Source organism: Dendrobates tinctorius, unplaced genomic scaffold, assembly GCF_039654945.1.
Source record: "Dendrobates tinctorius isolate UK_male_01 unplaced genomic scaffold, ASM3965494v1 ptg000367l, whole genome shotgun sequence".
Lineage (NCBI taxonomy): Eukaryota > Metazoa > Chordata > Amphibia > Anura > Dendrobatidae > Dendrobates > Dendrobates tinctorius.
This window is the reverse complement of record NW_027362033.1, coordinates 5,157,183-5,182,777: the sequence shown is the minus strand read 5'-3', so window position 1 is coordinate 5,182,777 and position 25,595 is coordinate 5,157,183. Positions and strand designations below refer to the sequence as shown.

At 52.8% G+C, this 25,595-nt stretch overlaps 1 protein-coding gene across 5 annotated transcripts in view; it reads left to right on the top strand.

The window, feature by feature from the left end:
• Positions 1 to 25,595, top strand: part of DCTN1 (dynactin subunit 1) — a 72,907-nt gene that overhangs the window by 29,177 nt on the left and 18,135 nt on the right. For all 5 annotated transcript variants that reach the window (XM_073562872.1, XM_073562871.1, XM_073562870.1 and 2 more), the window contains 10 exons: positions 8,131 to 8,209; positions 8,280 to 8,439; positions 8,561 to 8,665; positions 9,190 to 9,381; positions 9,469 to 9,585; positions 9,653 to 9,805; positions 9,878 to 10,038; positions 18,281 to 18,449; positions 18,589 to 18,657; positions 20,960 to 21,022. In XM_073562872.1, the coding sequence (XP_073418973.1) occupies positions 8,131 to 8,209; positions 8,280 to 8,439; positions 8,561 to 8,665; positions 9,190 to 9,381; positions 9,469 to 9,585; positions 9,653 to 9,805; positions 9,878 to 10,038; positions 18,281 to 18,449; positions 18,589 to 18,657; positions 20,960 to 21,022 (1,268 nt within the window). The remainder of the gene's footprint in view (positions 1 to 8,130; positions 8,210 to 8,279; positions 8,440 to 8,560; positions 8,666 to 9,189; positions 9,382 to 9,468; positions 9,586 to 9,652; positions 9,806 to 9,877; positions 10,039 to 18,280; positions 18,450 to 18,588; positions 18,658 to 20,959; positions 21,023 to 25,595) is intronic.

The following is a 25,595-nucleotide window of genomic DNA, read 5'->3' as shown; positions in this document are numbered from 1 at the left end:
GAGTGTATGGGGAGAGGCGGTGCGGTGACATACGGGCTGTGGAGTGTATGGAGAGAGGCGGGGTGGTGACGAACAGGCTGTGGAGTGTATGGGGAGAGGCGGTGCGGTGACATACGGCTGTGGAGTGTATGGAGAGAGGCGGTGCGGTGACATACAGGCTGTGGAGTGTACGAGGAGAGGCGGTGACATACAGGCTGTGGAGTGTATGGGGAGAGGCGGTGACATACGGGCAGTGGAGTGTATGGGGAGAGGCGGTGCGGTGACATACAGGCTGTGGAGTGTATGGGGAGAGGCGGTGCGGTGACATACAGGCTGTGGAGTGTATGGGGAGAGGCGGTGCGGTGACATACAGGCTGTGGAGTGTATGTGGAGAGGCGGTGACATACAGGCTGTGGATTGTATGGGGAGAGGCGGGGTGGTGACATACAGGCTGTGGAGTGTATGGGGAGAGGCGGTGTGGTGACATACAGGCTGTGGAGTGTATGGGGAGAGGCGGGGTGGTGACATACAGGCTGTGGAGTGTATGGAGAGAGGCGGGGTGGTGACATACAGGCTGTGGAGTGTATGTGGAGAGGCGGTGACATACAGGCTGTGGATTGTATGGGGAGAGGCGGGGTGGTGACATACAGGCTTTGGAGTGTATGGGGAGAGGCGGTGTGGTGACATACAGGCTGTGGAGTGTATGGGGAGAGGCGGTGTGGTGACATACAGGCTGTGGAGTGTATGGGGAGATGAGGTGCAGTGACATACAGGCTGTGGAGTGTATGGGGAGAGGAGGTGCGGTAACATACAGGCTGTGGAGTGTATGGGGAGAGGTGGTGACATACGGGCTGTGGAGTGTATGGGGAGAGGCGGTGACATACAGGCTGTGGAGTGTATGGGGAGAGGCGGTGTGGTGACGTACAGGCTGTGGAGTGTATGGGGAGAGGCGGTGACGTACAGGCTGTGGAGTGTATGGGGAGAGGCGGTGACGTACAGGCTGTGGAGTGTATGGGGAGAGGCGGTGACGTACAGGCTGTGGAGTGTATGGGGAGAGGCGGTGACGTACAGGCTGTGGAGTGTATGGGGAGAGGCGGTGACGTACAGGCTGTGGAGTGTATGGGGAGAGGCGGTGACGTACAGGCTGTGGAGTGTATGGGGAGAGGCGGTGACGTACAGGCTGTGGAGTGTATGGAGAGAGGCGGTGACATACGGGCAGTGGAGTGTATGGGGAGAGGCGGTGCGGTGACATACAGGCTGTGGAGTGTATGGGGAGAGGCGGTGACATACGGTCAGTGGAGTGTATGGGGAGAGGCGGTGCGGTGACATACAGGCTGTGGAGTGTATGGGGAGAGGCGGTGCGGTGACATACATGCTGTGGAGTGTATGGGGAGAGGCGGTGACATACAGGCTGTGGAGTGTATGGGGAGAGGCGGTGACATACAGGCTGTGGAGTGTATGGGGAGAGGCGGTGACGTACAGGCTGTGGAGTGTATGGGGAGAGGCGGTGTGGTGACATACGGGCTGTGGAGTGTATGGGGAGAGTCGGTGACATACAGGCTGTGGAGTGTATGGGGAGAGGCGGTGAGGTGACATACAGGCTGTGGAGTGTATGGGGAGAGGCGGTGTGGTGACATACAGGCTGTGGATTGTATGGGGAGAGGAGGTGCGGTAACATACAGGCTGTGGAGTGTATGGGGAGAGGCGGTGTGGTGACGTACAGGCTGTGGAGTGTATGGGGAGAGGCGGTGTGGTGACGTACAGGCTGTGGAGTGTATGGGGAGAGGCGGTGTGGTGACGTACAGGCTGTGGAGTGTATGGGGAGAGGCGGTGTGGTGACGTACAGGCTGTGGAGTGTATGGGGAGAGGCGGTGTGGTGACGTACAGGCTGTGGAGTGTATGGGGAGAGGCGGTGACGTACAGGCTGTGGAGTGTATGGGGAGAGGCGGTGACGTACAGGCTGTGGAGTGTATGGGGAGAGGCGGTGACGTACAGGCTGTGGAGTGTATGGGGAGAGGCGGTGTGGTGACATACATGCTGTGGAGTGTATGGGGAGAGGCGGTGTGGTGACATACATGCTGTGGAGTGTATGGGGAGAGGCGGTGTGGTGACATACAGGCTGTGGAGTGTATGGGGAGAGGAGGTGCAGTAACATACAGGCTGTGGAGTGTATGGGGAGAGGAGGTGCGTTAACATACAGGCTGTGGAGTGTATGGGGAGAGGCGGGGTGGTGACATACAGGCTGTGGAGTGTATGGGGAGAGGCGGGGTGGTGACATTCAGGCTGTGGAGTGTATGGGGAGAGGCGGTGTGGTGACATACAGGCTGTGGAGTGTATGGGGAGAGGCGGGGTGGTGACATACAGGCTGTGAAGTGTATGGGGAGAGGCGGTGACGTACAGGCTGTGGAGTGTATGGGGAGAGGCGGTGACGTACAGGCTGTGGAGTGTATGTGGAGAGGCGGTGACGTACAGGCTGTGGAGTGTATGTGGAGAGGCGGTGACGTACAGGCTGTGGAGTGTATGTGGAGAGGCGGTGACGTACAGGCTGTGGAGTGTATGGGGAGAGGCGGTGTGGTGACGTACAGGCTGTGGAGTGTATGGGGAGAGGCGGTGTGGTGACGTACAGGCTGTGGAGTGTATGGGGAGAGGCGGTGTGGTGACGTACAGGCTGTGGAGTGTATGGGGAGAGGCGGTGCGGTGACGTACAGGCTGTGGAGTGTATGGGGAGAGGCGGTGACGTACAGGCTGTGGAGTGTATGGGGAGAGGCGGTGACGTACAGGCTGTGGAGTGTATGGGGAGAGGCGGTGACGTACAGGCTGTGGAGTGTATGGGGAGAGGCGGTGTGGTGACATACATGCTGTGGAGTGTATGGGGAGAGGCGGTGTGGTGACATACATGCTGTGGAGTGTATGGGGAGAGGCGGTGTGGTGACATACAGGCTGTGGAGTGTATGGGGAGAGGAGGTGCAGTAACATACAGGCTGTGGAGTGTATGGGGAGAGGAGGTGCGTTAACATACAGGCTGTGGAGTGTATGGGGAGAGGCGGGGTGGTGACATACAGGCTGTGGAGTGTATGGGGAGAGGCGGGGTGGTGACATTCAGGCTGTGGAGTGTATGGGGAGAGGCGGTGTGGTGACATACAGGCTGTGGAGTGTATGGGGAGAGGCGGGGTGGTGACATACAGGCTGTGAAGTGTATGGGGAGAGGCGGTGACGTACAGGCTGTGGAGTGTATGGGGAGAGGCGGTGACGTACAGGCTGTGGAGTGTATGTGGAGAGGCGGTGACGTACAGGCTGTGGAGTGTATGTGGAGAGGCGGTGACGTACAGGCTGTGGAGTGTATGTGGAGAGGCGGTGACGTACAGGCTGTGGAGTGTATGGGGAGTGGCGGTGTGGTGACGTACAGGCTGTGGAGTGTATGGGGAGAGGCGGTGTGGTGACGTACAGGCTGTGGAGTGTATGGAGAGAGGCGGTGTGGTGACGTACAGGCTGTGGAGTGTATGGGGAGAGGCGGTGACGTACAGGCTGTGGAGTGTATGGGGAGAGGCGGTGACGTACAGGCTGTGGATTGTATGGGGAGAGGAGGTGACGTACAGGCTGTGGAGTGTATGGGGAGAGGCGGTGACGTACAGGCTGTGGAGTGTATGGGGAGATTCGGTGCGGTGACATACAGGCTGTGTTGTGTATGGGGAGAGGTGGTGTGGTGACATACAGGCTGTGGAGTGTATGGGGAGAGGCGGTGACGTACAGGCTGTGGAGTGTATGGGGAGAGGCGGTGACGTACAGGCTGTGGAGTGTATGGGAAGAGGCGGTGACGTACAGGCTGTGTTGTGTATGGGGAGAGGCGGTGTGGTGACATACAGGCTGTGGAGTGTATGGGGAGAGGCGGTGTGGTGACGTACAGGCTGTGGAGTGTATGGGAAGAGGCGGTGACGTACAGGCTGTGGAGTGTATGGGGAGAGGCGGTGACGTACAGGCTGTGGAGTGTATGGGGAGAGGCGGTGACGTACAGGCTGTGGCGTGTATGGGGAGAGGCGGTGACGTACAGGCTGTGGAGTGTATGGGGAGAGGCGGTGACGTACAGGCTGTGGAGTGTATGGGGAGAGGCGGTGTGGTAACATACAGGCTGGCGATCGTATGGAGAGAGGTGGTCTGGTAACATATAGGTGTGGGAGCGTGTGACGAGGTGGTGTGGTAACATAAAGGTGGTGGAGCATGTGTTCGGAGGTCTTTCAGTAGCTTGGAGGTAGTGGGGTAATGTACGAGAGATGGTTGGTTAATGTTCAGGTGGTGGAGCGTGTCAGGAGGTGATGGGGTAACTTAAATGCAGCGGAAAGTATGTTAGAAGGTGGTGCAGTAACAGGCAGTCTTACGGTAATGTACATGCAGTGGGATGACGTACAAACTGGAGCATATGTCAGGAGGTTGTGTGGCATGATGAGGTGGTTGGCAATGTACGGGAAGTGGGAACATACAGTCAGTTGCGTGTATGGCGGGATAATGTACATGCATATGGAGAATAGACTATAATGAGAGGTGGTGCGGTAATGTACAGGCGATGGAGCGTATAGCTAGAGTTGGTGGTGTGGTAATGTACAGGCGATGGAGCGTATAGCGAGAGTTGGTGGTGTGGTAATGTACAGGCGATGGAGCGTATAGCGGGAGGTGGTGCGGTAATGTACAGGCAGTGGAGCGTATAGCGGGAGGTGATGCGCTAATGTTTAGGCGGTGGAGCGTATAGCGACAGGTGATGCAGTAATTTACAGGCGGTGGAGCGTATAGCGAGAGTTGGTGGTGCGGTAATGTACAGGCGGTGTAGCGTACAGTGGGAGGTGGTGCGGTAATGTACAGGCGGTGGAGCGTATAGCGGTTGGTAGTGCGCTAATGTACTGGCGGTAGAGCATATAGCGGGAGCTGGTGCGGTAATGTACAGGTGGTGGAGCGTACAGCGGGAAGTGATGCGGTAATGTACAGGCGGTGGAGCTTACAGTGGCAGGTGGTGCGGTAATGTACAGGCGGTGGAGCATATAGCGGGAGGTGGTGCGATAATGTACAGACGGTGGAGTGGTAATGTACAGGTGGTGGAGCTTACAGTGGGAGGTGTTGCGGTAATGTACAGGCGGTAGAGCATATAGCGGGAGGTGGTGCAGTAATGTACAGGCAGTGTAGCGTACAGCAGGAGGTGGTGCAGTAATGTACAGGCGGTGGAGCGTATAGCGGGAGGTGGTGCGGTAGTGTACAGGCGGTGGAGCCTAAAGCAGTAGGTGGTGCGGTAATGTACAGGCGGTGGAGTGTACAGCAGGAGGTGGTGCTGTAATGTACAGGTGGTGTAGCGTATAGCGGGAGGTGTTGTGCTAATGTACAGGCGGTGGAGCGTATAGCGGGTGGTGGTGGTGCGGTATTGTTCAGGCGGTGGAGCGTATAGCGGGTGGTGGTGGTGCGGTAATGTACAGGCGGTGGAGCATACGGGGGAGGTGGTGCGGTAATGTACAGGCGGTGGAGCGTACAGGGGGAGGTGGTGCAGTAATGTACAGGCGGTGGAGCGTATAGCGGGACGTGGTGCGCTAATGTACAGGAGGTGGAGCGTATAGCGGGAGTTGGTGGTGCGGTATTGTACAGGCGGTGTAGCGTATAGCGGGAGTTGGTGTGCTAATGTACAGGCAGTGGAGCGTATAGCGGGAGGTGTTGCGCTAATGTACAGGTGGTGGAGCGTATAACGAGAGTTGGTGGAGCGTATAGCGGGTGGTGGTGCGGTAATGTACAGGCGGTGGAGCGTACTGTCGGAGGTGGTGCGGTAATGTACAGGCGGTGGAGCGCGGTAATGTACAGGCGGTGGAGCGCATAGCGGGTGGTGGTGCGGTAATGTACAGGCGGAGCATACTGTGGGAGGTGGTGCGGTAATGTACAGGCGGTGGAGCGTACTGTGGGAGGTGGTGCGGTAATGTACAGGCGGTGGAGCGTACAGCGGGCGGTGGAGCGTACAGCGGGAGGTGGTGCAGTAATATACAGGCGGTGGAGCGTACTGTGGGAGGTAGTGCGGTAATGTGCGGGAGGTGGTGCAGTAATATACAGGCGGTGGAGCGTATAGTGAGAGTTGGTGGTGCGGTATTGTACAGGCGGTGGAGCGTATTGCAGGAGGTGGTGCGGTGATGTACAGGCAGTGGAGCATACAGCGGGAGGTGGTGCGGTAATGTACAGGCGGTGTAGCGGGTGGTGGTGCGGTAATGTACAGGCGGTGGAGCGTACTGTGGGAGGTGGTGTGGCGATGTACAGGCGGAGCGTGTAGCGGGTGGTGGTGCGGTAATGTACAGGCGGTGGAGCGTACTGTGGGAGGTGGTGTGGCGATGTACAGGCGGAGCGTGTAGCGGGTGGTGGTGCGGTAATGTACAGGCGGTGGAGCGTATAGTGAGAGTTGGTGGTGCGGTATTATACAGGCGGTGGAGCGTATTGCAGGAGGTGGTGCGGTGATGTACAGGCAGTGGAGCATACAGCGGGAGGTGGTGCAGTAATATACAGGCAGTGGAGCGTATAGTGAGAGTTGGTGGTGCGGTATTGTACAGGCGGTGGAGCGTGTAGCGGGTGGTGGTGCGGTAATGTACAGGCGGTGGAGCGTACTGTGGGAGGTGGTGTGGTGATGTACAGGCGGAGCGTGTAGCGGGTGGTGGTGCGGTAATGTACAGGCGGTGGAGCGTATAGTGAGAGTTGGTGGTGCGGTATTGTACAGGCGGTGGAGCGTAGAGTGAGAGTTGGTGGTGCGGTATTGTACAGGCGGTGGAGCGTATTGCAGGAGGTGGTGCGGTGATGTACAGGCAGTGGAGCATACAGCGGGAGGTGGTGCAGTAATATACAGGCGGTGGAGCGTATAGTGAGAGTTGGTGGTGCGGTATTGTACAGGCGGTGGAGCGTGTAGCGGGTGGTGGTGCGGTAATGTACAGGCGGTGGAGTGTACTGTGGGAGGTGGTGCGGTGATGTACAGGCGGTGGAGCGTACAGTGGGAGGTGGTGCGGTATTGTACAGGCGGTGGAGCGTATAGTGAGAGTTGGTGGTGCGGTATTGTACAGGCGGTGGAGCGTATTGCAGGAGGTGGTGCGGTGATGTATAGGCAGTGGAGCATACAGCGGGAGGTGGTGCAGTAATATACAGGCGGTGGAGCGTATAGTGAGTTGGCGGTGCGGTATTGTACAGGCGGTGGAGCGTGTAGCGGGTGGTGGTGCGGTAATGTACAGGCGGTGGAGTGTACTGTGGGAGGTGGTGCGGTGATGTACAGGCGGTGGAGCGTACAGTGGGAGGTGGTGAGGTATTGTACAGGCGGTGGAGCGTACTCTAGGCGGTGGAGCGTATAGTGAGAGTTGGTGGTGCGGTATTGTACAGGCGGTGGAGCGTATTGCAGGAGGTGGTGCGGTGATGTACAGGCAGTGGAGCATACAGCGGGAGGTGGTGCAGTAATATACAGGCGGTGGAGTGTATAGTGAGTTGGCGGTGCGGTATTGTACAGGCGGTGGAGCGTGTAGCGGGTGGTGGTGCGGTAATGTACAGGCGGTGGAGTGTACTGTGGGAGGTGGTGCGGTGATGTACAGGCGGTGGAGCGTACAGTGGGAGGTGGTGAGGTATTGTACAGGCGGTGGAGCGTACTCTAGGCGGTGGAGCGTATAGTGAGAGTTGGTGGTGCGGTATTGTACAGGCGGTGGAGCGTATTGCAGGAGGTGGTGCGGTGATGTACAGGCAGTGGAGCATACAGCGGGAGGTGGTGCAGTAATATACAGGCGGTGGAGCGTATAGTGAGAGTTGGTGGTGCGGTATTGTACAGGCGGTGGAGCGTGTAGCGGGTGGTGGTGCGGTAATGTACAGGCGGTGGAGTGTACTGTGGGAGGTAGTGCGGTGATGTACAGGCGGTGGAGCGTACAGTGGGAGGTGGTGCGGTAAAGTACAGGCGGGGGACTGATATCGGGTTGTACCTATCACCTGTTCTTCTGTTTAGCATCTGGTCAGTGTTTAGGGTTTTGCTTAGTGGCGGCTGTCACTGGTTTGCGGTCTTTGGGGCGTCTCTCACACCCCCTGTTTTGGTGCTCTGCCTTGGAGACCCTTGCTGCCTTGATCCCTCATGGTTTTCGGTCCTCCCACTTGGCTGTGTCTCGTCTCCCGTGTCTGTAGGGTCTGATGGAGCCGCGTCCAGCTACCAGGTGAAGCAGCTGGAGGAGCAGAATGGCCGACTGAAGGAAGCTCTGGTCAGGTGGGCCTGTGTCCTCTGGGGGTGCCTGGGCTTCCCCTTGGGCAGAGAAGCTGATATCTCCATCCTTTAGGATGCGGGATCTGTCTGCCTCTGAGAAGCAGGAGCACGTCAGGGTGCAGAAGCAGCTGGAGAAGAAGAACATGGAGCTGGAGGGTCTGCGTCAGCAGAAAGAGAAGCTGCAGGAGGAGGCTTCACAGACTGAGAAGACCATTGATGAGCTGAAGGAGCAGGTGAGCTGGCGGTGTCTACGCTCCAGGCGACCCCTTCCTGCTAGCACCCCTGGCGAAACCCCCTGCTGATCGCCGCCGCTCACAGCTTCATTGCTGACAGTATATATTCTATTGCCTTTAGGTGGACGCTGCTCTGGGAGCTGAAGAAATGCTGGAAACACTCACGGAGAGGAACCTGGACCTGGAGGAGAAAGTCCGAGAGCTGCGCGAGACCGTCACCGACCTTGTAAGTCAGAGTGAAGTCTTACATGATGGACAATGATGTCATAGCCCAATTTAATCCCTGCCCTGGTGGACTAGTGAAGAGCTCTGTCCTGGTGATATGTGCCCTGGTGGGCTAGTGGGGAGCTCTGTCCTGGTGATATGTGCCCTGGTGGACTAGTGGAGAGCTCTCTCCTGGTGATCTGTGCCCTGGTGGGCTAGTGGAGAGCTCTGTCCTGGTGTTATGTGCCCTGGTGGACTAGTGGAGAGCTCTGTCCTGGTGATATGTGCCCTGGTGGGCTAGTGGAGAGCTCTGTCCTGGTGATATGTGCCCTGGTGGACTAGTGGAGAGCTCTGTCCTGGTGATATGTGCCCTGGTGGGCTAGTGGAGAGCTCTGTCCTGGTGATGTGTGCCCTGGTGGACTAGTGGAGAGCTCTGTCCTGGTGATATGTGCCCTGGTGGACTAATGGAGAGCTCTGTCTTGGTGATGTGTGGACCGGTGAGAAATGAGTCCATCCTTTTGTGCATTTCTTACGTTCTCCCGGTAGGAGGCCATCAATGAGATGAATGACGAGCTGCAGGAGAACGCCCGCGAGACAGAGCTGGAGTTGCGTGAGCAGCTGGACATGGCAAACGCCCGCGTGCGGGAGGCCGAGAAGCGCGTGGAGGCGGCACAGGAGACGGTGGCGGATTATCAGCAGACCATCAAGAAGTACCGGGACCTGACGTCCCACCTGCAGGTGCGGCACTGAGGGTCCTGTGCAGCGGCGGCTCATGGCAGCGCGCGTCGAGGGGTTGACGCCAGGTCACGGCTTCGTCTGTTGCAGGAGGTGAACCGCGAGCTCCACAGCCAGCAGGAGGCCACCGTCGAGAAGGAGCAGCAGCCGTCGCCCGAGATGTTCGACTTTAAGATTAAGTTTGCAGAGACTAAAGCCCACGCCAAGGTGGGAGGACGGTGCCTGGGGACATTGGGGGTCCTCAGGACGGGGGGTAATCACCTGCTTCTTTCAGGCCATTGAGATGGAACTGCGCAAGATGGAGGTGAACCAAGCCAACCGCCACGTGACCCTGCTCACCTCCTTCATGCCGGACAGCTTCCTGCGCCACGGAGGAGACCACGACTGCATCCTGGTGCTGCTGCTCATCCCCAGACTCATCTGTAAGGTCAGACTGACGGCGCTGGACGCGCACGCGAGGGCCTCATAACAGCATGCTGATTGCTCTCTGTCTCCCCAGGCGGAGCTCATCAGTAAGCAGGCCCAGGAGAAGTTCGAGCTGTCTGAGGCCAATGAAGAGAAGATGGGCATGAGAGGAGCTGTGGGAGAGCAGATGAGCTTCGCCGCTGGCCTGGTGTATTCCCTCAGCCTCCTGCAGGCGACATTACACAAATACGAGCAGTAAGTGTGCAAAGGGTCATACGCCTGCGTCATCAGGGGTATACAGGGACACTCTAAATACATCTGCGCTCCAGAGCCGCACTCACTATTCTGCTGGGGCAGTCACTGTGTACATACATTACATTACTAATCCTGAGTTACCTCCTGTATTATACCCCAGAGCTGCACTCACTATTCTGCTGGTGCAGTCACTGTGTACATACATTACATTACTGATCCTGAGTTACATCCTGTATTATACCCCAGAGCTGCACTCACTATTCTGCTGGTGCAGTCACTGTGTACATACATTACATTACTGATCCTGAGTTACATCCTGTATTATACCCCAGAGCTGCACTCACTATTCTGCTGGTGCAGTCACTGTGTACATACATTACATTACTGATCCTGATTTACATCCTGTATTATACTCCAGAGCTGCACTCACTATTCTACTGGTGCAGTCACTGTGTACATACATTACATTACTAATCCAGAGTTACATCCTGTACTATACCCCAGAGCTGCGCTCACTATTCTGCTGGTGCAGTCACTGTGTACATACATTACTGATCCGGAGTTACATCCTGTATTATACCCCACAGCTGCACTCACTATTCTGCTGGTGCAGTCACTATGTACATACAGTACATTACTGATCCTGAGTTACAGCCTGTATTATACCCCAGAGCTGCACTCACTATTCTGCTGGTGCAGTCACTGTGTACATACATTACTGATCCTGAGTTACACCCTGTATTATACTCCAGAGCTGCACTCACTATTCTGCTGGTGCAGTCACTATGTACATACATTACATTACTGATCCTGAGTTACATCCTGTATTATACTCCAGAGCTGCACTCACTATTCTGCTGGTGCAGTCACTGTGTACATACATTACATTACTGATCCTGAGTTACATCCTGTATTATACTCCACAGCTGCGCTCACTATTCTGCTGGTGCAGTCACTATGTACATACAGTACATTACTGATCCTGAGTTACACCCTGTATTATACTCCAGAGCTGCACTCACTATTCTGCTGGTGCAGTCACTCTGTACATACATTACATTACTGATCCTGAGTTACATCCTGTATTATACTCCAGAGCTGCACTCACTATTCTGCTGGTGCAGTCACTGTGTACATACATTACATTACTGATCCTGAGTTACATCCTGTATTATACTCCACAGCTGCGCTCACTATTCTGCTGGTGCAGTCACTGTGTACATGCATTACATTACTGATCCTGAGTTACATCCTGTATTATACTCCAGAGCTGCACTCACTATTCTGCTGGTGCAGTCACTATGTACATACAGTACATTACTGATCCTGAGTTACATCCTGTATTATACTCCAGAGCTGCACTCACTATTCTGCTGGTGCAGTCACTGTGTACATACATTGCATTACTGATCCTGAGTTACATCCTGTATTATACTCCACAGCTGAACTCACTATTCTGCTGGTGCAGTCACTGTGTACATACATTACTTATCCGGAGTTACATCCTGTATTATACTCCACAGCTGCGCTCACTATTCTGCTGGTGCAGTCACTGTGTACATAAATTACATTACTGATCCTGAGTTACATCCAGTATTATACCCCAGAGCTGCACTCACTATTCTGCTGGTGCAGTCACTGTGTACATACATTACTGATCCTGAGTTACCTCCTGTATTATACTCCAGAGCTGCACTCACTATTCTGCTGGTGCAGTCACTGTGTACATACATTACTGATCCTGAGTTACCTCCTGTATTATACTGCAGAGCTGCACTCACTATTCTGCTGGTGCAGTCACTGTGTACATACATTACATTACTGATCCTGAGTTACCTCCTGTATTATACTCCAGAGCTGCACTCACTATTCTGCTGGTGCAGTCACTGTGTACATACATTACATTACTGATCCTGAGTTACCTCCTGTATTATACTCCAGAGCTGCTCTCACTATTCTGCTGTATGCAGTCACTGTGTACATACATTACTGATCCTGAGTTACCTCCTGTATTATACTGCAGAACTGCACTCACTATTCTGCTGGTGCAGTCACTGTGTACATACATTACATTACTGATCCTGAGTTACCTCCTGTATTATACCCCAGAGCTGCACTCACTATTCTGCTGGTGCAGTCACTGTGTACATACATTACATTACTGATCCTGAGTTACCTCCTGTATTATACTCCAGAGCTGCTCTCACTATTCTGCTGGTGCAGTCACTGTGTACATTAAATTACATTACTGATCCTGAGTTACCTCCTGTATTATACCCCAGAGCTGCACTCACTATTCTGCTGGTGCAGTCACTGTGTACATACATTACATTACTGATCCTGAGTTACATCCTGTATTATACCCCAGAGCTGCGCTCACTATTCTGCTGGTGCAGTCACTGTGTACATACATTACATTACTGATCCTGAGTTACATCCTGTATTATACCCCAGAGATGCACTCACTATTCTGCTGGTGCAGTCACTGTGTATATACATTACATTACTGATCCTGAGTTACCTCCTGTATTATACCCCAGAGCTGCACTCACTATTCTGCTGGTGCAGTCACTGTGTACATACATTACATTACTGATCCTGAGTTACATCCTTTATTATACCCCAGAGCTGCACTCACTATTCTGCTGGTGCAGTCACTGTGTACATACATTACATTACTGATCCTGAGTTACATCCTGTATTATACCCCAGAGCTGCGCTCACTATTCTGCTGGTGCAGTCACTGTGTACATACATTACTGATCCTGCGTTACATCCTGTATTATACTCCAGAGCTGCACTCACTATTCTGCTAGTGCAGTCACTGTGTACATACATTACATTACGGATCCTGAGTTACATCCTGTATTATACCCCAGAGGTGCACTCACTATTCTGCTGGTGCAGTCACTGTGTACATACATTACATTACTGATTCTGAGTTACGTCTTGTATTATACCCCAGAGCTGCACTCACTATTCTGCTAGTGTAGTCACTGTGTACATACATTACATTACTAATCCTGAGTTACATCCTGTATTAAACTCCAGAGCTGCACTCACTATTATGCTGGTGCAGTCACTGTGTACATACTTTACATTACTGATCCTGAGTTACCTCCTGTATTATACCCCAGAGCTGCACTCACTATTCTGCTGGTGCAGTCACTGTGTACATACTTTACATTACTGATCCTGAGTTACCTCCTGTATTATACTCCAGAGCTACACTCACTATTCTGCTGGTGCAGTCACTGTGTACATACATCACATTACTGATCCTGAGTTACACCCTGTATTATACTCCAGAGCTGCACTCACTATTCTGCTGGTGCAGTCACTGTGTACATACATCACATTACTAATCCTGAGTTACCTCCTGTATTATACCCCAGAGCTGCACTCACTATTCTGTTTGTGTATTGATTGCTAGGTGTCGGTGCTGTCTGCATTGTACCACTAGGTGTCAGTGCTGTCTGCATTGTACCACTAGGTGTCAGTGCTGTCTGTCTGCATTGTTCCACTAGGTGTCAGTGCTGTCTGTCTGCATTGTTCCACTAGGTGTCAGTGCTGTCTGCATTGTACCACTAGGTGTCAGTGTTTGTCTTCATTGTACCACTAGGTGTCAGTGTTGTCTGCATTGTACCACTAGGTGTCAGTGCTGTCTGCATTGTACCACTAGGTGTCAGTGCTGTCTGCATTGTACCACTAGGTGTCAGTGCTGTCTGCATTGTACCACTAGGTGTCAGTGCTGTCTGCATTGTACCACTAGGTGTCAGTGCTGTCTGCATTGTACCACTAGGTGTCAGTGCTGTTTGCATTGTACCACTAGGTGTCAGTGCTGTTTGCATTGTACCACTAGGTGTCAGTGCTATCTGCATTGTACCACTAGGTGTCAGTGCTGTTTGCATTGTACCACTAGGTGTCAGTGCTGTTTGCATTGTACCACTAGGTGTCGGTGCTGTCTGCATTGTACCACTAGGTGTCAGTGTTGTCTGCATTGTACCACTAGGTGTCAGTGCTGTTTGCATTGTACCACTAGGTGTCAGTGCTGTCTGCATTGTACCACTAGGTGTCAGTGCTGTCTGCATTGTACCACTAGGTGTCAGTGTTGTCTGCATTGTACCACTAGGTGTCAGTGCTGTCTGCATTGTACCACTAGGTGTCAGTGCTGTCTGCATTGTACCACTAGGTGTCAGTGCTGTCTGCATTGTACCACTAGGTGTCAGTGCTGTCTGCATTGTACCACTAGGTGTCAGTGCTGTCTGCATTGTACCACTAGGTGTCAGTGCTGTTTGCATTGTACCACTAGGTGTCAGTGCTGTTTGCATTGTACCACTAGGTGTCAGTGCTATCTGCATTGTACCACTAGGTGTCAGTGCTGTTTGCATTGTACCACTAGGTGTCAGTGCTGTTTGCATTGTACCACTAGGTGTCGGTGCTGTCTGCATTGTACCACTAGGTGTCAGTGTTGTCTGCATTGTACCACTAGGTGTCAGTGCTGTTTGCATTGTACCACTAGGTGTCAGTGCTGTCTGCATTGTACCACTAGGTGTCAGTGCTGTCTGCATTGTACCACTAGGTGTCAGTGTTTGTTGTCTGCATTGTACCACTAGGTGTCAGTGTTTGTTGTCTGCATTGTACCACTAGGTGTCAGTGCTGTCTGTCTGCATTGTTCCACTAGGTGTCAGTGCTGTCTGCATTGTACCACTAGGTGTCAGTGCTGTCTGCATTGTACCACTAGGTGTCAGTGCTGTCTGCATTGTACCACTAGGTGTCAGTGCTGTCTGCATTGTACCACTAGGTGTCAGTGTTGTCTTCATTGTACCACTAGGTGTCGGTGCTGTCTGCATTGTACCACTAGGTGTCAGTGTTGTCTGTCTGCATTGTACCACTAGGTGTCAGTGTTGTCTGCATTGTACCACTAGGTGTCAGTGCTGTCTGCATTGTACCACTAGGTGTCAGTGCTGTCTGCATTGTACCACTAGGTGTCAGTGCTGTCTGCATTGTACCACTAGGTGTCAGTGCTGTCTGCATTGTACCACTAGGTGTCAGTGCTGTTTGCATTGTACCACTAGGTGTCAGTGCTGTTTGCATTGTACCACTAGGTGTCAGTGCTGTTTGCATTGTACCACTAGGTGTCAGTGCTGTTTGCATTGTACCACTAGGTGTCAGTGTTGTCTGCATTGTACCACTAGGTGTCAGTGTTGTCTGCATTGTACCACTAGGTGTCAGTGCTGTTTGCATTGTACCACTAGGTGTCAGTGCTGTCTGTCTGCATTGTACCACTAGGTGTCAGTGCTGTCTGTCTGCATTGTACCACTAGGTGTCAGTGTTTGTCTTCATTGTGCCTCTAGGTGTCAGTGCTGTCTGCATTGTACCACTAGGTGTCAGTGCTGTCTGCATTGTACCACTAGGTGTCAGTGCTGTTTGCATTGTACCACTAGGTGTCAGTGCTGTTTGCATTGTACCACTAGGTGTCAGTGCTGTTTGCATTGTACCACTAGGTGTCAGTGCTGTCTGCATTGTACCACTAGGTGTCAGTGCTGTCTGCATTGTACCACTAGGTGTCAGTGTTGTCTGTCTGCATTGTACCACTAGGTGTCAGTGCTGTCTGTCTGCATTGTACCACTAGGTGTCAGTGCTGTCTGTCTGCATTGTACCACTAGGTGTCAGTGCTGTCTGTCTGCATTGTTCCACTAGGTGTCAGTGCTGTCTGCATTGTACCACTAGGTGTCAGTGCTGTCTGCATTGTACCACTAGGTGTCAGTGTTGGTTGTCTGCATTGTGCCACTAGGTGTCAGTGTTGTCTGTCTGCATTGTATCACTAGGTTTCAGTGTTGTCTGCATTGTACCACTAGGTTTCAGTGTTGTCTGCATTGTACCACTAGGTGTCAGTGTTGGTTGTCTGCATTGTGCCACTAGGTGTTAGTGCTGTCTGCATTGTACCACTAGGTGTCGGTGTTGTCTGCATTGTACCCCTGGTGTCAGTGTTGTCTTCATTGTACCACTAGGTGTCAGTGTTGTCTGCATTGTACCACTAGGTGTTAGTGTTGGTTGTCTGCATTGCACCACTAATTCTGGAGACACGAGGGTCAGCAGGCGCCCCGGACCACTACCTGAAATCACATGGACCAGGGCTCATCTCACTGCAAGTCCCTCTCCTTTTACTGTGGGTGTAGCGCTACTCAGACAACACAGGGTGAGGGTGACCGTGTGGCAATGCATTACTGAACCACAAGCCAGAGAGATGACACATAGAACAGACCCAGTACAGTACCCAAAATGGAGCCTATTATAGAATCTCACCCTTCCACTCACCTGCCGGGATAAGAGCAGCTGTGACTTCAGAGCTTCCATTTCACTACCCCACCTGTGGCACGCACAGAGAGGAGGTAACGACAAGTGTAGGGAGATGACAATCCATTCAGGTACAAGGACAGGTGAACAGCTGTGGTCGGGGTCCCCTGAGCTGGCATCCTGTAGAATGATACATCTGTATTCTTCCCACTGGGGTTGTGGTCCCCTGAGCTGGCATCCTGTAGAATGATAGATTTGTATTCTTTCCGCTGGGGCCGTGGTCCCCTGAGCTTGCATCCTGTAGAATGATAGATCTGTATTCTTCTCGCTGGGGCCGTGGTCCCCTGAGCTTGCATCATGTAGAATGATAGATCTGTATTCTCGCTGGGGCGGGGTCCTTTGAGCTGGCATTCTGTAGAATGATATATCTATTCTTCCCGCTGGGGCCGAGGTTCCCCTGAGCTGGCATCCTGTAGAATTGTCGGGGTAGCTATTTAGGGAGGGCTAAATTAACCCTTCACGGTTGAGCCAGTGATGTCCAAATTATTCCACAGAGAGTTGCTAGCAACTCAAATGACCACACGGAGACGGGGGTCTCTGTACGGGAGGATCGAGGCAGATCATGAAGCCCCTTTATTTTAGTCACTTCTTTTATAACATTTTGCTTAATTATGTAAAGTTCTCAACTACCAATAACATAATTTCACTTTATAAGCCAATAATATTGCAAGAAAACCGGAAGCTACATATATGTCCGTATGCAAATAGAAAGTAGTATAATGGCATATTCTTCAGAGTTTTACACCCCCGCCTCCCTTATCTTGCACCTGATGGGAACAGTCTGGTTTCATGACAGCCCATCCCAATTACAAAAATTTATCTTACAGCAACAAAAACGGAGAAAGGAAACCTTTAGGAAAAATGGAGAAGTGAAACTTCAGCTCTGATTTTAGTATTAACCCTTCACATTATGATAGATCTGTATTCCCGCTGGGGATGTGGTCCCCTGCGCTGGCATCCTGTAGAATGATAGATCTGTATTCTTCCCGCTGGGGTTGTGGTCCCCTGAGCTGTCATCCTGTAGAATGATAGATCTTGTTTCTTTCCTCTGGGGTCGGAGTCTCCTGAGCTTGCATCCTGTAGAATGATAGATCTGTATTCTTCCCGCTGGGGCCGGGGTCCCCTGAGCTGGCATCCTTTAGAATGATAGATCTGTATTCTTCCCGCTGGGGTTGTGGTCCCCTTAGCTGGCATCCTGTAGAATGATAGATCTGGTTTCTTCCCTCTGGGGCCGGGGTCCCCTGAGCTGGCATCCCCTGAGCTGGCATCCTATAGAATGGTAGATCTGGCTTCTCCCCCTGGGGCCGGGGTCCCCTTAGCTGGCATCCTGTAGATTGATAGATCTGTATTCTTCCCCCTGGGGCCGGGGTTCCCTGAGCTGGCATCCTGCAGAATGATAGGTCTGTATTCTTCCATCTGGGGCCGAGGTCCCCTGAGCTGGCATCCTGTAAAATGATAGATCTGTATTCTTCCCTCTGGGGCCGGGGTCCCCTGAGCTGGCATACTGTAGACTGATTGATCTGGTTTCTTCCCTCTGGGGCTGGTGTCCCCTGAGCTGTCATCCTGTAGAATGATATATCTGTATTCTTCCCGCTGGGGCTGGGGTTGCCTGAGCTGGCATCCTGTAGAATGATGGGTCTGGAGCCATGATAGAGTCTCTGGTTCTCCTGATGTCTGGGCGGCTCATCGCTCTCATGTTACTTAGGTCTATGGCCACTTTTTATAGTTTCCGGTCCTCCATGCAGCATTAACAGGTCAAGCGGAAGAATGGTGACAAGATCAAGTTGCATGGTTTGAGTATTTAACCTATTTGTACCCGCGTGCAGCACAGCAGGCTAAGAGCAGTCTCATTGGTCGGTCTGACACCAGGTTCTATCTTCAGGGCTCTCAATAAATGCAGCGCGGAGGTCTACAAGAAGGTGGGCACTCTGTACCCGGAGATGAGTGTGCACGAGCGCTCCCTCGACTTCCTCATTGAATTGCTGCACAAGGATCAGCTGGACGAGACGGTGAACGTGGAGCCGCTCACCAAGGCCATCAAGTATTACCAGGTAGCTACGTCTCGGGCAGCAGGGGGTGTACTCACATAGTGCTGGAAACGGGGCAGTGATGACTAGCCTCTGCAGCCGCTCTGACCGCTCCTCCGTCTCTGCAGCTGCCTCATCTGTTCTTTTCTCTGCCCCTCGCCAGCACCTGTACAGTATCCACCTGGCAGACCAGCCCGAAGACTGCACCATGCAGCTGTCCGACCACATCAAGGTGAGCTCCCTGTTCACGAGTAATGCAGTCCATGGCTGCCGTGTCTCCTCTGTCCTGTGTGTGGTACGGTCTGTGGCTGCCGTGTCTCCCCTGTCCTGAGTGCGGTACGGTCCGTGGCTGCCGTGTCTCCTATCCTATGCGCGGTACGGTCCGTGGCTGCCGTGTCTCCTATCCTGTGCGCGGTACGGTCCGTGGCTGCCGTGTCTCCCCTGTCCTGTGTGCGGTACGGTCCGTGGCTGCCTTGTCTCCTCTCCTGTGTGTGGTACGGTCCGTGGCTGCCGTGTCCCCCATCCTGTGAGTGGTACGGTCCGTGGCTGACGTGTCTCCCCCATCCTGTGAGTGGTACGGCCCATGGCTGCCGTGTCTCCCATCCTGTGAGTGGTACGGCCCATGGCTGCCGTGTCTCCCGTCCTGTGTGCGGTACGGTCCGTGGCTGCCGTGTCTCCTGTCCTGTGTATTGTACGGTCTGTGGCTGCTGTGTCTCCCCCGTCCTGTGTGTGGTACGGCCCGTGGCTGCTGTGTCCTGTGTGCGGTATGGTCCGTGGCTGCCGTGTCTCCCGTCCTGTGTGTGGTACGGTCCGTGGCTGCCGTGTCTCCTGTCAGGTGTGTGGTACGGTCCGTGGCTGCCGTGTCTCCCGTCCTGTGTGCGGTACGGTCCATGGCTGCCTTGTCTCCTGTCCTGTGTGCGGTACGGTCCATGGCTGCTGTCTCTTGTCCTGTGTATGGTACGGTCCGTGGCTGCTGTGTCTCCCCCGTCCTGTGTGTGGTACGGCCCGTGGCTGCTGTCTCCCCTGTCCTGTGTGCGGTATGGTCCGTGGCTGCCGTGTCTCCTGTCAGGTGTGTGGTACGGTCCATGGCTGCTGTCTCTTGTCCTGTGTATGGTACGGTCCGTGGCTGCTGTATCTCCCCCGTCCTGTATGTGGTACGGCCCGTGGCTGCTGTCTCCCCTTCCTGTGTGCGGTATGGTCCGTGGCTGCCGTGTCTCCCGTCCTGGGTGCGGCACGGTCCGTGGCTGCCGTGTCTCCTGTCAGGTGTGTGGTACGGTCCGTGGCTGCTGTGTGCGGTACGGTCCATGGCTGCCATGTCTCCTGTCCTGTGTGTGGTACGGTCCATGGCTGCTGTCTCTTGTCCTGTGTATGGTACGGTCCGTGGCTGCTGTGTCTCCCCCGTCCTGTGTGTGGTACGGCCCGTGGCTGCTGTCTCCCCTGTCCTGTGTGCGGTATGGTCCGTGGCTGCCGTGTCTCCTGTCAGGTGTGTGGTACGGTCCGTGGCTGCTGTGTGCGGTACGGTCCATGGCTGCCATGTCTCCTGTCCTGTGTGTGTGGTACGGTCCATGGCTGCCATGTCTCCTGTCCTGTGTGTGTGGTACGGTCCATGGCTGCCGTGTCTCTTGTCCTGTGTATGGTATGGTCCGTGGCTGCCGTGTCTCCCGTCCTGTGTGCGGTACGGTCCGTGGCTGCCGTGTCTCCCGTCCTGCGTGCGGTACGGTCCGTGGCTGCCGTGTCTCCTGTCCTGCGTGCGGTACGGTCCATGGCTGCCGTGTCTCTTGTCTTGTGTATGGTATGGTCCATGGCTGCTGTGTCTCCCCCGTCCTGTGTGTGGTACGGCCCGTGGCTGCCGTGTCTCCCCTGTCCTGTGTGCGGTATGGTTCGTGGCTGCCGTGTCTCCTGTCCTGTGTGCGGTACGGTCCGTGGCTGCAGTGTCTCCTGTGTGCGGTACGGTCCGTGGCTGCCGTGTCTCCTGTGTCCAGTACGGTCCGTGGCTGCCGTGTCTCCTGTGTGCGGTACGGTCCGTGGCTGCAGTGTCTCCTGTGTCCAGTACGGTCCATGGCTGCCGTGTCTCCTGTGTCCAGTACGGTCCGTGGCTGCCGTGTCTCCTGTGTGCGGTACGGTCCGTGGCTGCCGTGTCTCCTGTGTGCGGTACGGTCCGTGGCTGCCGTGTCTCCTGTGTGCGGTACGGTCCGTGGCTGCCGTGTCTCCTGTGTGCGGTACGGTCCGTGGCGTCCGTGTCTCCTGTGTGCGGTACGGTCCGTGTCTCCTGTGTGCGGTACGGTCCGTGTCTCCTGTGTGCGGTACGGTCCGTGTCTCCTGTGTGCGGTACGGTCCGTGTCTCCTGTGTGCGGTACGGTCCGTGTCTCCTGTGTGCGGTACGGTCCGTGTCTCCTGTGTGCGGTACGGTCCGTGTCTCCTGTGTGCGGTACGGTCCGTGTCTCCTGTGTGCGGTACGGTCCGTGGCTGCCGTGTCTCCTGTCCTGTATACGATACGGTCCGTGTCTCCCACTGACGCTCTCTCTTTTCCACAGTTTACACAGAGCGCTCTGGACTGTATGGGAGTGGAAGTGAGCAGACTCCGCGCCTTCCTCCATGTGAGTCATCATCGCTACTATCACCCCTATCATCCCCACTTCATTATCCATTACCTCTACTACTATTACTACTGCCCCCATCATCCCCACAGCTACATCCACCACTACTACTGCCCCATCATCCCCACAGCTACATCCACCACTACTACTGCTCCATCATCCCCACAGCTACATCCACCACTACTACTGCTCCATCATCCCCACAGCTACATCCACCACTACTACTGCTCCATCATCCCCACAGCTACATCCACCACTACTACTGCTCCATCATCCCCACAGCTACATCCACCACTACTACTGCTCCATCATCCCCACAGCTACATCCACCGCTACTACTGCACCCATCATCCCCACTGCTACATCCACCACTACTACTGCTCCATCATCCCCACAGCTACATCCACCACTACTACTGCTCCATCATCCCCACAGCTACATCCACCACTACTACTGCTCCATCATCCCCACAGCTACATCCACCACTACTACTGCTCCATCATCCCCACAGCTACATCCACCAGTACTATTGCTCCATCATCCCCACTGCTACATCCACCGCTACTACTGCACCCATCATCCCCACTGCTACATCCACTACTACTGCCCCATCATCCCCACTGCTACATCCACCACTACTACTGCTCCATCATCCCCACAGCTACATCCACCACTACTACTGCTCCATCATCCCCACAGCTACATCCACCACTACTACTGCTCCATCATCCCCACAGCTACATCCACCACTACTACTGCTCCATCATCCCCACAGCTACATCCACCACTACTACTGCTCCATCATCCCCACTGCTACATCCACTACTACTACTGCACCCATCATCCCCACTGCTATATCCACTACTACTGCTCCCATCATCCCCACTGCTACATCCACTACTACTACTGCCCCCATCATGTAAGGGAGAAAACAAGGGGAACTGCTACCTTGGATCTAATCCTTATAAACAGGGAGGAAATGGTTGAGGAGGTAAAAGTGGCTGGGACCCTAGGAGGTAGCGACCATGCTATTTTAGAATTTTGGATAACTAGAGGCGGAAGACCTGTGAAGACTCAGACGTCAAGGTTAGATTTCAGAAAGGCAGATTTTAAGGGATTCAGAAAGAGAATTGGAGGGATCCAATGGCTGGATATCCTTAAAGACAAAAATGTCCAGGAAGGATGGGAAATCTTGAAAAATGAAATTCTCAAAGCACAGTTGTTAACAATTCCGAAAAGAGGGAAGAATAGGAAGCATTTAAGGAAACCAGGATGGATGAACACAGAACTTAAGCACATGCTAAAAAGGAAGAAAAAAATGTTTATAAAATGGAAAGAAGGAGGCATATCTAAAGAAGAATATAATGCTGTCTGCAGAACCTGCAGGGCACAAATCAGATTAGCTAAAGCTGAAAATGAATTGAGGCTTGCAAGAGATGTCAAAAGCAATAATAAAGGATTTTGGGGATATGTCAAAAGTAAAAGAAAAGTCAAAGACGCTATAGGATTTTTACAGGATGAAAATGATGAAATGGTAAGACAGGATGTTGAGAAGGCTGAACTTTTAAATTCCTATTTTGCATCTGTTTTCTCTCAGAAAGGAAATGTAACATCAACTGTTATTCACTGTCCTATTAAGGGAATAGAAGAATCCAGGATATCTATAAACAGAAAGATAGTGAGGAAACACTTAGCTAACCTAAATGAATTCAAGTCTCCAGGTCCAGATGAATTACACCCCAGAGTACTGAAGGAGATAGCAGAAGAAATTTTTGAACCCCTCTCTATAATCTTTGAAAATTCTTGGAGAACAGGAGAAGTGCCAGAAGACTGGAGAAGAGCAAATGTTGTTCCTATCTTCAAAAAGGGGAAGAAGGTGGACCCAGGTAACTATAGGCCGGTGAGTCTGACTTCTAAACCAGGAAAGATCTTTGAACAAATTATTAAACAACATGTATGTCAATACCTGGATAAGAATGAAGTGATTAAACAGAGTCAGCATGGGTTTGTAACTAATAAGTCATGTCAGACTAACTTAATTTCCTTCTATGACGGTATCACTGATTGGGTGGATCAAGGAAATGCTGTAGATATAGTATATCTTGACTTCAGCAAAGCATTTGACAAAGTCTCTCATACAATCCTTATTGAAAAAATGACTAAGTATGGAATGGACAAGGCAACTGTTAGGTGGATTCATAACTGGCTTAGTGATCGGACCCAAAGAGTGGTCGTAAATGGCTGCACATCCAGTTGGAAGAATGTCTCATGTGGGGTACCACAGGGCTCTGTCCTGGGCCCTGTATTGTTCAACATCTTTATCAACGATTTAGATGAAGGAATTGAGGGTAAACTGATTAAATTTGCTGATGACACAAAGCTAGGAGGGATAGCTAATACTAGAGAAGAGAGAGAGAGGATTCAAAAAGATATAAATAAACTGGAGAAGTGGGCAGCAACTAACAGAATGGTTTTTAACAGGGAGAAATGCAAAGTACTACATCTGGGCAATAAAAATGGAAAAAGCATATATAGAATGGGAGGAATAGGGCTAAGTGACAGCACATGTGAAAAAGACTTGGGTATACTAATAGATCACAGACTGAATATGAGTCAACAGTGTGATGCAGCAGCAAAAAAGGCAAATGCAATTCTAGGATGTATTAACAGAAGCATACAGTCTAGATCACGTGAAGTCATTATTTCCCTCTACTCCTCTTTGGTCAGACCTCATCTGGAATATTGTGTCCAGTTTTGGGCACCACATTTTAAAAAAGACATCAACAAACTGGAGCAAGTTCAGAAAAGAGCGACCAGAATGGTGACCGGTCTGCAAACCCTGTCTTATGAGGAAAGGTTGCAGGATTTGGGAATGTTTAGTTTGCAAAAGAGAAGACTGAGAGGAGACTTAATAGCGGTCTACAAATATCTAAAGGGCTGTCACATTGTAGAAGGATCAACTTTATTCTCATTTGCACAAGGAAAGACTAGAAGCAATGGGATGAAACTGAATGGGAGGAGACACAGATTAGATATTAGAAAAAACTTTTTGACAGTTAGAGTGATCAATGAGTGGAACAGGCTGCCACGAGAAGTGGTGAGTTCTCCTTCAATGGAAGTCTTCAAACAGAGGCTGGACAGACATCTGACTGGGATGATTTAGCAAATCCTGCTTTGAGCAGGGGGTTGGACCAGATGGCCCAGGAGGTCCCTTCCAACTCTACGATTCTATGATTCTATCCCCACTGCTACATCCACCACTACTACTGCCCCCATCATCCCCACTGCTACATCCACCGCTACTACTACTGCCCCCATCATCCCCACTGCTACATCCACTACTACCCCCATCATCCCCACTGCTACATCCACCGCTACTACTGCCCCCATCATCCCCACTGCTACATCCACTACTACTACTGCCCCCATCATCCCCACTGCTACATCCACCACTACTACTACTGCCCCCATCATCCCCACTGCTACATCCACCGCTACTACTGCCCCATCATCCCCACTGCTACATCCACCACTACTACTGCCCCCATCATCCCCACTACTACATCCACCACTACAACTGCCCCATCATCCCCACTGCTACATCCACCACTACTACTGCACCCATGATCCCCACTGCTACATCCACCACTACTACTGCACCCATCATCCCCACTGCTACATCCACCACTATTACTACTGCCCCCATCATCCCCACTGCTACATCCACCACTACTACTGCCCCCATCATCCCCACTACTACATCCACCACTACAACTGCCCCATCATCCCCACTGCTACATCCACCACTACTACTGCACCCATCATCCCCACTGCTACATCCACCACTATTACTACTGCCCCCATCATCCTCACTGCTACATCCACCACTACTACTGCCCCCATCATCCCCACTACTACATCCACCACTACAACTGCCCCATCATCCCCACTGCTACATCCACCACTACTACTGCACCCATGATCCCCACTGCTACATCCACCACTATTACTACTGCCCCATCATCCCCACTGCTACATCCACCACTACTACTGCACCCATGATCCCCACTGCTACATCCACCAATACTACTGCCCCATCATCCCCACTGCTACATCCACCACTACTACTGCCCCCATCATCCCCACTGCTACATCCACCACTACTACTGCCCCATCATCCCCACTGCTACATCCACCACTACTACTGCCCCCATCATCCCCGCTGCTACATCCACCACTACTACTACTGTCCCATCATCCCCGCTGCTACATTCACCACTACTACTGCCCCCATCATCCCCGCTGCTACATCCACCACTACTACTGCCCCATCATCCCCACTGCTACATCCACCACTACTACTGCCTCCATCATCCCCACTGCTACATCCACCACTACTACTGCTCCATCATCCCCACTGCTACATCCACCACTACTGCCCCGTCATCCCCACTGCTACATCCACTACTACTACTGCCCCCATCATCCCCACTGCTACATCCACCACTACTACTGCCCCCATCATCCCCACTGCTACATCCACCACTACTACTGCCCCCATCTTCCACACTGG